Source organism: Pyxicephalus adspersus, chromosome 10 (assembly GCF_032062135.1).
Source record: "Pyxicephalus adspersus chromosome 10, UCB_Pads_2.0, whole genome shotgun sequence".
Classification (NCBI taxonomy): Eukaryota; Metazoa; Chordata; class Amphibia; order Anura; family Pyxicephalidae; genus Pyxicephalus; species Pyxicephalus adspersus.
Genome location: NC_092867.1, coordinates 26,573,030 through 26,585,135, shown reverse-complemented (window position 1 = coordinate 26,585,135; position 12,106 = coordinate 26,573,030). Strand labels below are relative to the sequence as shown.

The 12,106-nt window shown below is 39.2% G+C and overlaps 1 protein-coding gene across 1 annotated transcript in view; it reads left to right on the top strand.

Annotated features, from left to right (window-relative positions):
• The first annotated feature begins 6,749 nt into the window (after window positions 1–6,749).
• BICC1 (BicC family RNA binding protein 1) overlaps window positions 6,750–12,106 on the top strand; it is a 100,214-nt gene continuing 94,857 nt past the window's right edge. The window contains exon 1 of the mRNA XM_072424893.1: window positions 6,750–7,051. Coding sequence (XP_072280994.1) covers window positions 6,859–7,051 — 193 coding nt within the window. The 5' untranslated portion in view covers window positions 6,750–6,858. The remainder of the gene's footprint in view (window positions 7,052–12,106) is intronic.

The window sequence follows — 12,106 nt, the reverse complement described above, 5'->3', positions numbered from 1 at the left end:
TGGGGGGCCGAACCACCAGCGAGGGACTTGAGAAAGATTCCGGCCTTGTGTGCCTTCTTGACCTCCTAAAATGGCCTAGTAGCCAAAAAAGTTGGCTGACCCCTGCATTAGAAGGACAAGTCTGTATTTTGGTTACTGGTAAAATGATATGAATATTCTGATTATTATAATAGCCAACATAACAACTTCTGGAAATATAAACTTTTACCTTTGTTTTATGGTGTTTACCTGCAAATATTTTAATGATATAAATATTACAGTACACAATAGGGCTCTTCATTAAATGTATATCAATGTAAAACTTGCAAAACTGATGTATTTTATACATATTGGTAAATCACAGTTCAAATGCCTTTATCAATCCTTTTTTTTTTAGATGTCACATTTTCCAGGAAGCTTGACCTGGACACACTTGTATGCCCCTAAGCAACTATCTATTTCGGGTCCAGCAGTGTCAGGCCTTCCGATAGGGTGACAATGCCAGTAGATACAAAAGACATAAGCAATGTGTAGACAGCCCTAGTACTGCATGGAGGGGATGACAGCAATGCTGAAATTTCAGCAGTAATCTTGCAGCATTGTCAGCCTTATCATTTTGCTAGGATAAAGAGATCATTATGTATGATTTTCTCCATTGTTTCTTTATCAGTTTTGCTGGTCTCCACTATTCAGTGTAGCACAAAGTGTTCAAGTTTTTTTCATTGATGAAAGATACAATCAAAAGTAAGTAAGTCCAGTTAGTAGGATGATCAGTTATAGGAAGTTCCAGGTCGGTTGAACACCCCATTGGGTGAACATTATATTTTAGGGACCCTAGTGGTGATTGTTCAATTTCCCCTGCCCTAAAACTGTTCCTGCAAATAATTGGTTGTTTCAGTTTGAACAAGAGAGCAATACTATGCACAACTTATTTTTGTTTTTTTTCCTGGAGCAGCCAATATCATCAGGTTCAAAAACAAACGACATGTTTTCCTAGACTTGGTATTAGTTTATGCTCAGTAATAAAGTTTTTCCATCTTTCTATCACTTAAATGCCCATGTAGCCACTTTTAATCCCTCACCCTATACCATTAGGCACTAATCTACTAAACACACCAGACATATTTAATGGTAATCCTTTTTACACACTTTAAGAATTAAAATCTGGCTATACACAACTGCATTAAGTTTACAGCTACAAATTTAGTGAGTTTGGAAAATTCCTGGCCCTGCCTGACTGACATCATTCTTAGTGTGATCCCAAACAGTTTCACCTCTAATGGAGGGTTAATTAGTGAGACAGACCTGTGATAATCTGGGTGATACTGTATAGTGAAACCAGGTAATGGTTTGTTTAACATGCGTATTACCCTCACACATGGAGGTGTTAATGATCATTACCATTGCTTTGTGCTTTACCTGCACCACTTACACTGTTCATACAGAATTAGCATTTGAAGACACTCCTTGCTGTACAAGGTAAGTGTCAGGTATGTGAATAACAACTGTGCAAATACTGAGTTTATTCTCAGTATCACTGAATAGTATTCACCTGTCACATTTAGTGTCAAGATGGAAAACTTCAGTAAATTAATCTGTGCCTGATTGTTACTGTATACATCAATTTGGCAGATTTTATCTGGGAATATATTTCACTTTCTCTTGTGTGAAAAATGAAATAAATTAGATTGAGTCAGGTTATATTTGATTGAGATAGGCAGAATAATGTGGCATGGGTGAATAAGACACCTTGTGCCAACAAGTGATCCGCGCTAAAATTTTGGTGGTTCACAGAAAAATGTGGACTTTGCATTTTTTATTAATAAAAAAAAACAAAAATAATATTCTAATAAATTCTTATATTCTGAATGACAATTTTCACCTTTATATTGCACTAAATTCACAAACTGTACTAGAGAGAGACAAACAAGGGAGATGCAGCGTGACGTCAGTGTCGTCTTAAGTTGTATGAGGCAACCATTGCTGGCAACCGTACGCTTCAGCATTGTTTCCACCATTACAACAGTCACGCCGCTCCGCAAATACCGATTGTCATCCGATTGTTTTTTATTTTTTGTTTATTTCTCAGATGCTCTTTTAGGTAAGTATGACCTTAGCTGTGTAATTTCTTTAACTGATATATTTAATGGCATCAAATAGTTTGACTTTGATAACTATCATTTCTTGTTTGGTCTTAGATTCAAATGAAATAAACCCAAAATGAGTGAGAAAAAGCAAACAAACATTTTGCATTTCTTTATAATACCAAAGGTAATGCAACTAATCATATTAGTAACAATAGTAATACGTCACTTAACCGTGAACTGATCAATGAATCAGAGCCTCCACAGTCCGCATCAGACACCATTAGGGAGATCATTATTTTACAAATATATTTATCTTTACAAATAAATCATATTAATGGTCAGTGGGATTTAAATTTATGAATTTAGTGGTCCGTGAGGTCAAAGGTGGCAACGCTGCCTTGGAGCATCTTTTTCTATCAAAATTACATACATTGTAGGAAACACTGAGCAAAAAGTGTATCTATGATCAGATTGGAGATTGCAGTGTGGTTACTGCTTCTGCATACCAGTGAACAGTTTTCTGGGGGGACAGGCTACATGCAGCATGTACCTGTGGCAGCCAAATAGCGAATGTATGGTGACACCAGTGATCAGTACCTGATGTCAAATCCGCCAATCTCAGTTCATCAGAAGCCATGTGGAGTCGCTTGGTCCCACCATAGACCAGAACGTGTCCAAAGGATCAAGTTTTCCACAACTGGCAGTCAGTGTACCACACTGTCCCAGCCCTGCCTGATGAGGCATTTTGGCAGTGTATGGGCACTCCTGAACGTTATCCTAATATACTATTTATCCTTTTCTGTTTACTTTTTGCCAGGTGATGGGTCTTAAATATTCTTAGAAGCCTATTTATAAAAATACCCTGCAGAAACTTCATTTGCCACACACAGAGAATAATTTCTTCTCCACTTTTTTCTGTTAAAAAAATATGTCCAGCTGGGACTCTTCACATGCATATTAATTTGAAATAAAAATATAATACATTTCCAATGATATAACACCAAAAACTCCTGGAAAGCATGGGAAAGTATATTTTTTTGGGGATGAGATAATTTTATAAATGCAGAAAAAAATATTATTTTTCTCACTTCTGCAAAGAGGCCCCTTACAATAAATCTCCCCACTCCAACAAGCCGAGCAGATCTCCATGCTCCTATCTCCCAGCAGGGAGGAGGACCATTCCTCCTACACAAACCGCTGTCTACAGTCCTGTGCTAATGCTCCACCAGCCAAGCAGAGTCAATATCTACCAAAAGGTCTGCTTGATCTGGGCATGTACACATATCATGAAAAATGTATACCCAGAAGTTAGGGGGTTACCTTAGTGTCATTTTCAGTGTTGAAGTGATGGGGAAGAATTGGATACATTGTTAGATTGTAAATTACAAATTTAAAGCATTATAATAAAATAACATAAATTACAGTAATAAAAACAACCTCCAAACAAGGATGCAGACAGTGGTAAAAAACTCATAATGTCCATAACCCCACACTGCTCTAACCAAATGTAAAACACAAATATTATCTGGAGTTCTACACATAACTGGAGTTCCATTGCCTGGAGGGACACATTTTTTATGCATCAAATTACAAATAAAATCGCTTTTTCAAGAACCACTGATTAATCCTCCCATCTCCAAAAACAATACTGTATATCCCATTTATTGTTGTAGTTTGATGTGATAATTTTAACAGACATCCCTTAGATTGTAAGTTCTTTTGGGCAGGGTCCTCTTCTTCTGTGTTTTTTTTTGTTTTTTGTATCCTTTGTGTTGTTTATATTTGTTTGTCATTTGCAATCCCTATTTATTGTACAACACTACATTATATGTTGTTGCTCTATAAATACCACATTTTAATAATAACATGTTAGATTGTAAATTACAAATTTAAAGCATTATAATAAAATAACATAAATTACAGTAATAAAAACAACCTCCAAACAAGGATGCAGACAGTGGTAAAAAAACTCATAATGTCCATAACCCCACACTGCTCTAACCAAATGTAAAACACAAATATTATCTGGAGTTCTACACATAACTGGAGTTCCATTGCCTGGAGGGACACATTTTTTATGCATCAAATTACAAATAAAATCGCTTTTTCAAGAACCACTGATTAAACCTCCCATCTCCAAAAACAATACTGTATATCCCATTTATTGTTGTAGTTTGATGTGATAATTTTAACAGACATCCCATAGATTGTAAGTTCTTTTGGGCAGGGTCCTCTTCTTCTGTGTTTTTTTTTGTTTTTTGTATCCTTTGTGTTGTTTATATTTGTTTGTCATTTGCAATCCCTATTTATTGTACAACACTACATTATATGTTGTTGCTCTATAAATACCACATTTTAATAATAACAACAGAGACTGATAATATCCAGTCCAATAAATATTGTTGTTAGGTCCATCCTCCATAAAATTTCAGGTTCCATATAAACAGTTGTGAGTGTAATGGAAAATTTTGTAATTTTTAATACCATCTGGATTAACTCATTACCTAAAAGATTTAGATGGTTCTTTAATTTACGTTCCTTCATCTTGGGCATAAATTAGATCTTTTATGTTGCAACATGGAATCTGTTTTACAAGTTGCATACCAATGGCATCTAAAATCTATTTTTCATTTACATTTTGTTTAATGTAGTACCAGGCAAAGAAGGATCTTCCAGACTGTATATAAAGAGTGAATTATATGTGCTGACTTATTGTATTTGGAGAGAAAATAACTAGCAGTGGATGAATGGAGCAGACACCTCGGTAATACATGCAAGTCGTCATGGGCAGAGGTTTCCCAGCATCCTTGGAAGATCTCTGATATCTGGAAAGCAGATGTAGGATATGGGAATGATTCATACATGCCTTTATTTTTCTTCAAACAAAAGCTCCAAGAACAGAGATTTAGGATAGATTTGCCACCTAGAACAAACTCCATTTCCTAAATATTCTTTGAAAAAATGTAATTGGTACACTAGGGAAATGTCAGCCTGCTTACACATGGTATTACGTACCAAAAAAATATCTGACCCCACTATACAATATTATGCTTACAAATGAATCTTTAAACTTGTATTTGGTAAACATTGGTTGGTCAAGTTGGCATGACCTCCCCACATGGTAGCCCTATTGGTACCCACAATGAGTTCTTTGCATATAGACTGGAAGATGAAATTATTGATATCATTTTATGTCATTGCTTACTGCACAGGAAAGCTCCTCTTTCTCTCTGGAGTCCCCAATCTGCAGATCAGTTGTATTCAGTGGGAACATGTTTTAAATTCTATTTCATTGACATATTGTATTTTGGCATCATTATTGTTGTTATTATATATTGTTTATTACATATTATATTATTACAGCATTTGTATGGCAACACAAATGTGGGTGGGTGAAAACTATTGATGATTTAGGGATTAAAGGTTGGAGTTTGGAGGGAGGTGTAATATATCTTATTTTATTATATTTTTGTTCCGTGCTTCTATCATTATCCCCCCACACCTTATGACATAATTAATAAAGTCTATATTCTATAAATTTCTTTATTCTTGTTCTAGCCTCAGGGACTTTATCACTGGGACTTTGTGATCACATCAGTCAGTATGCATGGGCAAATTTGGGCTATCCAAGTTGTCTGTAAAGATAACCCTTACTTTTCCCTGAGTGCTGCTCTGCTTCATTACTCCATGCTGGGCGCGCAGCACCGTGTCTGTGGCAGTTATCATGGTAGTTTTGCACCATGCCCGGATGCCCCACACCATTCTTGGCTGCCCAACCTGTACATAACCTCAGCAGCCAGAGTTCAGTCATCTGAGCCAAGAATATATTGAAGGGGAACCAGGCTGAGCAGACCAGACTACCAGGAACCGGGCAAAGGAGGAAGGAAATGGGCATCACCACCATGGAGAGCACCAGATTGTTGGGTGTTGTTACTGGCATTAATATCTGCTGAGATCAGGGTGTAAAATGGGGATAAAATTGACCAATAGGGTTAAAAAGTATATTTGGGTTGTAGGTGGCTTTGCCTTATTTTCTGTACTGATTGTACATGGCTTCCATATGTAGGTGAAGATGGCAGAGGTGACATGGGGTACCCGGGGTAAGGGGGACAGGTGGAGGCAATGCAAAAATCTCATCACAAGCTGAATCTCTTACAAGTAATCTGCACTGATGGGCAGGAAAGGGGCATTTTATTACATGTTGCTCAGTCTAAATGTGGCATCAGTGAATTAGAGGGGGCAGTTAGGGTGCCACAGACACAGACAGGGGATCATGGAATGGTATAGTCATTGCTAGGCTCTGCAGGGGCTCCCTGGCAGCAATCTTCCAATGGGAATGTTGATTCCAGGGATGACTAGTAATAACTCACTTTGGGAGATTTCCAATAACTTCCAGGGACAGGAAATGTACTGAATGTTACATATTCTGTACAGGCGGAGTCCCTCCTAAGCACTGACATGCAGCAGAGTCCCCCCCAGGTCTGAGCACTGACACACTGCAGAGTCCCCCCCAGGTCTGAGCACTGACACACAGCAGAGTCCCCCCCTAGGTCTGAGCACTAATATGCAGCAGAGTCCCCCCCCCAGGTCTGAGCAGTGCGGTGGGTGGCAGGGTGTGATGACGTCACAGTGTCCAGTGGCGGCGCTGTAGTAGTGCGGGCTGTGTCAGGCTGCAGCCACAGAGGGAGCTCACATTGCGCTCAGCATTTCCCCGCTGTATGTCAGTCGTGCCGTCCCAGCTAGCGGTTCCCGGGCGCTCTCCCCGTTATATGAGCAGCTCAGCTCGGACCCCATGGCATCCCAGGGAGACACAATGAGCGGATACATGCACCAGTCTGACCAGGGCTCCAACAGCGAGCGGAGCACCGACTCCCCTTTACCCGGCTCTGAGGACGACTCTCCCGGCCCAGCAGCCCCCCATGACCCGGAGTGGGGTGAGGAGAGATTCCGGGTGGATAGGAAGAAGCTGGAGACCATGCTGCAAGGTAAGGGGAACTTTTCCCCAGTCCATGGCAGGACAAAGCTTCATCCCGCATCCCCTCCGTGACTCACCCCGCTCCCCATCCCCTCCTCACCCCGCTCCCCATCCTCCACCATCCGCTATGTCTGCTAACTCTCCCCAGATGTATCCCCGCCATCATTCCCGGGGAGCATCAATCCCTGCACACTGCCCATAGCAACCCCATCACAGGGTTACCATGGTAACACCCCCACCCCAAATCTGACAAGGATTTCTGTAGAATTTTGCAGTCATCGCTTTCTGGATTTGTTTAATTTATTACAAGCACCAAAAAACAAAAATCTGAGATTGCCATGCGCTGGCCAGTACACAGCATGCCCAGGCCCATCGCCATATCACAAACCAGGACTTGTTGCTTCCAATTGGCTCAGATTACATTGCATGGATGCAAATGGCACACAATGCATTCTAATGTGAAATATTAGAGAACAAAGTTTCTGGGTCTTGCTGTGAACAAAAATTCCACTGTCCCATGAGTTAAAGAAAGTGGTGAAAGTGGTGCAAACCCTGGATGTAACGCCATGCCATGTGCAGTGATTTAATGGAGCTGCAAGTTTGTTTATAAAACAAAAAGGAAAGTTGGAATAATGATAAAACCAAACTTTTACAAACCGTTTTACTTTGTATAACAACCCATCCCGTGCTCACAGGGTGATTTATTATAATGAATGCAGATCAGTTTGTAACATTCCTAGGCTGACTTGGCCAAAGTTTTTTTTCCTTTATTTTCTGCAGCGGAGGCCAGGGCTGAATATTTGCAGGGTGCTTTAGGTATCCATAGAACATTACATGGTGCGGGTCCTTTAATTAGATCAGCCAGCACTGGGTGGTGCACCTAGGTGATTCAGCTAATTGTCTCATTGTGAAGTGTTTGTAGAAATCTGTAGACGACCAACATCCTCTGAGAGCCCTAAGGCAGTGTTTCTTTATCTTTTAACATGGTGGGACCCTGAAATACCTTTTGGGCCTCAGGGAACCCGTGCTATAATTACTACATCCGTACACACAGTATATTAGCATGGTGGTCAATGTCATCCTTACAGATTGCCAAAAAGATCATTGGTATCCATTAAAGAGGAACTAAACCCAAAAAATACACTTACCTTCAATCCCGCAGGGCAGTCCCATCCATCTGGAGGTTTCTTCCGTCTAATGCATATAGTGTACCTCATACTAAAGTTTTTGCACCCCTTGTATAATAAAAGCTAAAAAGTTGTGCTGCTCATTACAGCCAATAAAATTCTTCTAATCCAATACAGGTTTACAAAAGAAAACCAGAATCTTGTTTCTGGTGGCAAAGTTGCGACTTCTTTCAGATACCTCATAGTTCTATTCCACATGGGATATATAGTCATATATAGAGTTTAGCTGACACTATGTTCTTTCCTGAGTCCTGTATTAACTGCAGAGTGTAGAACCTGAAGTTGAACTGCACCATCTACTTGTGGCTTTTTCAAACGGTTATTTGAAAGACATAGGGACTGTGGTTTGTTTACCCTGCAAGGAAGTTTCGGGCCGATCTCCCCTAGGATCCCGAGGATTCCAGTCAGCCAGAGACCTTTAGCCCAGTGCCAAAAGAACATCGCTTTGTGTTTTTACAGGATTACGGTTTCGTAAGGAATGTTTTAATTCCAAAGTACTTCAACACCTTGTGATCTGTTGATCGTGTACAACATATTAAAAGTAAAATCAGACTTTCCCAGGTTCAAGTACATACATGATAAAGGATAATTGTTAAATGTGTGTTTAAAGTCCAGTTTAGAGGCCACCCAACAATAACTCCATGTGTCTCCTAGTTATGAAAGGAATAGTTCAGGCTTACCTAAATGCTGAGCAGTGTTTATCCAACCCCTGTGTTATAACCTTCTGCTCCTGTCCCTCCAGCATGCATACCTTAGCTGTTTCCTGATTCTACCACATATATTTATAGATTTCACTGACAGCTACAGTAATATGGACTGGTCTCCACATATAATTCTGTGTGAGTCCGGTTATATATGCAAGAATAACTATCTGTTAAGCAAAGCAATATATTGGTGGTCTCGCTGTTAAGGATCCTTAGCACAACCCTTTACAGTTTTTGTTGTCATTAATGTTTTGTAAGATCCTCTAAAATATGATTCATCTATATACCAGAATACTATTAGGGATTGTGGTGTCCTTAATGACGTTACTGGTCTAGAATTTTTGTATGTGTGGGGTTGGGAAACATTTCCCACAATCATTAGCTCTCTACCTCTCCTCTTATAATTCTATTACACACCAGTTGGTAGTAAACGTTTGGGCACCTTGATTAAACCTAACAAAAGTAAAAATCCCAAACTTTATTCCATATACTGCCAGGAGTTTTTGGATCATGGTGCAGATTTGAGGATGACTTGTAGTTTGGTTGTGAAGAAGATATGAACCATCATCAGATTGTCCATCTGGTATTCTTAGAAGAATGTTTACATATAGTTACAGCAGCAGGCTTCAAACTTGTTTTTTGGGTAGCGTTTTAGAATAGCTGCAAAGTTTTATTGATGATTTATCCTTCTTAAGGAGACGTTACGTCTTTTTAATGTCTATTTGTTAGACATCAAAGAAAACTGGCAGTGAGTGGAAATGTTCTCAGCCGATACCCAGACAGCATTTCAGCTCTTCCCCCATTCTATCCACAATGAAAAAGAAAGTTTTGAGTTTTATCTGTTCCCCTAACATTAAATGCAGTGTATAGTGTCTATCATGAAGAATCCATTATCAGTGATGTGTGAATGATCCATATTTATGGTGTGTTTGTTCATTTACGTGATTAGGGCTGAAACTCTGCAAATGTCTAAGTAACATCATTCACAAAACATGGAACATCTGCTTTCTAGTTAGGTCCTTGGAGCTCGCTTACGGAAAGAATGTAGACACAGTTTCAAAACTCTGCTCAGCACAGATGGGTAAGAAAAGGGGACTTGGTAAGAAAGCTGTTCTAGTGGAAATCAAAAGAGCAGGCAGGCTTCTGCATGGTAGATAGAATTGAAGAGTGCAGCTTGGCAGGCAGACTGGGGCTTTCTAAAGGAAGAGTCGTTGAGTGAATCATTTTGACTATAGTGTGTTATTTGAGGCTGGAAAAGGGATGAATAATCTTCCTGCGGGCCGCCAGGGTCTGGAAGGAAAATCTCCCTTATTCTGAGCTGAAGAACTTCCTGTATTGCGACCTCCTCAACTTTCATCCAAGCTGCATATTAGTTCAAGCAACGTGTGCAGCGCAGTGGATGTTGTTGACATCATTGTAGATTGTTAGCCCATTAACACTTCACCCCTTTTTATCCTATGTCTCATTACTACATTTAAATAGCCTGCAGTCACCCTTGTGAGAGAAGTCAACAAATATAACTGCTAAGCTGTATAAAAAAAAAAATAGGCTTTACATAGAACAATTTACTGCAAAGTTGTGTTTTTTGTTTACCTTGTTGCCAAAATCATGTAGACATACAAATGTGAAAATACATAGAACCCAATACCACCAGAACAAAATGACAAAAAGCTTAAATATTCATTATTTTGTATATAAATATATTATTGTTTTGTCATTAGCATAGAGTTTGGGTCCTGTGTCTTTTTTTTTTTTTTCCTTTTTCTTTGTAAACCCTTGACCATTGGTGGCCTTTTTCTGTTGTATCTTCTATACATATTTGTGCACAGTGGTGATTTAACAAAACGTTATCTGACACAGGAGACAGAGTGTATGTAAATAATTTCATAAGAAGTATATTATATTACAGCTTATTAGTCCTTAGATGTAGTGGCTGCATAGGGGCTGCTACACATTAGTAGTTTATTAATGTTAATCTTCAGTAAAAATAACAGTACAATAAATAGATCATTACTTCCAATCATTACCAACTAGATCTGAACCTGTTGGTAACATGATTATATGCTATAATGTCACTATGTGTTTGTATTGCAGCAATGGACAAAGCCAGCTTGTGGAGGGAGTTTACTATGTGGCTATAAACATGAGCGGTAACATGTTGGATGGTGTGCTTCTGTTGGCTGTTACTACTTGTCACCGTGTGCATACCATCCTTTCCTATAAATTGGATTCTTTAATACTTGAAATCACTGGCTTCCTTCACAGCTGACCCTTGCCTTTTGCTCCAATACGCATGCAAAGTGACCCTACAGCACATAATTGTACAGAATAGTGTACACACACATGCACACGTCTAAAATTTGGCAACAGATTTGCTTATTTGTAGCAACCGTAAAACGTCCTTTTCTCCTTATGTTCCTCCAGTAATGCTCTTCCTGGCATAGAATGCTGGGTTTTATTTAAGTTGGTGGCTAATAAATAGCAACTACTGACTACATAGATGTGAATTAGTTTGTTCTATTCAGTGATATCCGATCTTGAAGAGTTGTAAGCAGAAAAAAAATGTGCAAGTATTAGGACCTGAATGACTTTCACAAAAGCCAAATTGTTATGGCTAGATATTTTGATTAGAGTATCTCCAAAGCTGTAGGTTTTGTGACGTGTTCCAGATATGCAGCAGTAGCAACCTAACAAAACTTGCACATGGAAGAACAACTTGTAAACCTGCACCAGTGTCATGGCCACCATGCCCTTGTTTGTTTGGCTGAGGAAGGCACATCTTGTCCGATTAGAAGAAGCAATGCTGATTGAGAAACGCACTGTGCATCACAATTTGCAGCATAGCTGTAGACCAGTTAGTTGTCCTCTGTCTACTCCTAAAAAGCTAACCAGCAGCACTTCCATCAGCAATAGAAGGAAGTGGCCCAATCTAAAGATAATTTTGTTTTATTTGATCATTTTGATGGCTTGTTGCATAGTTTACCTAGAGAAGTAATGGCGACAGGATGCACTATTCTAAGCAACCTAATTATTTGTGTTGATTTGTGGTAAAGTGTTAAAGTAGCTTGTAGGCTTTTTCTCACATGTGGCACTTTTACTTATGCTGAAAGAAGCTCACTGTGTACAGAACTCAATGAGTCATCAAAGCACCGACTTATTCCTAAGGTCCAGTTA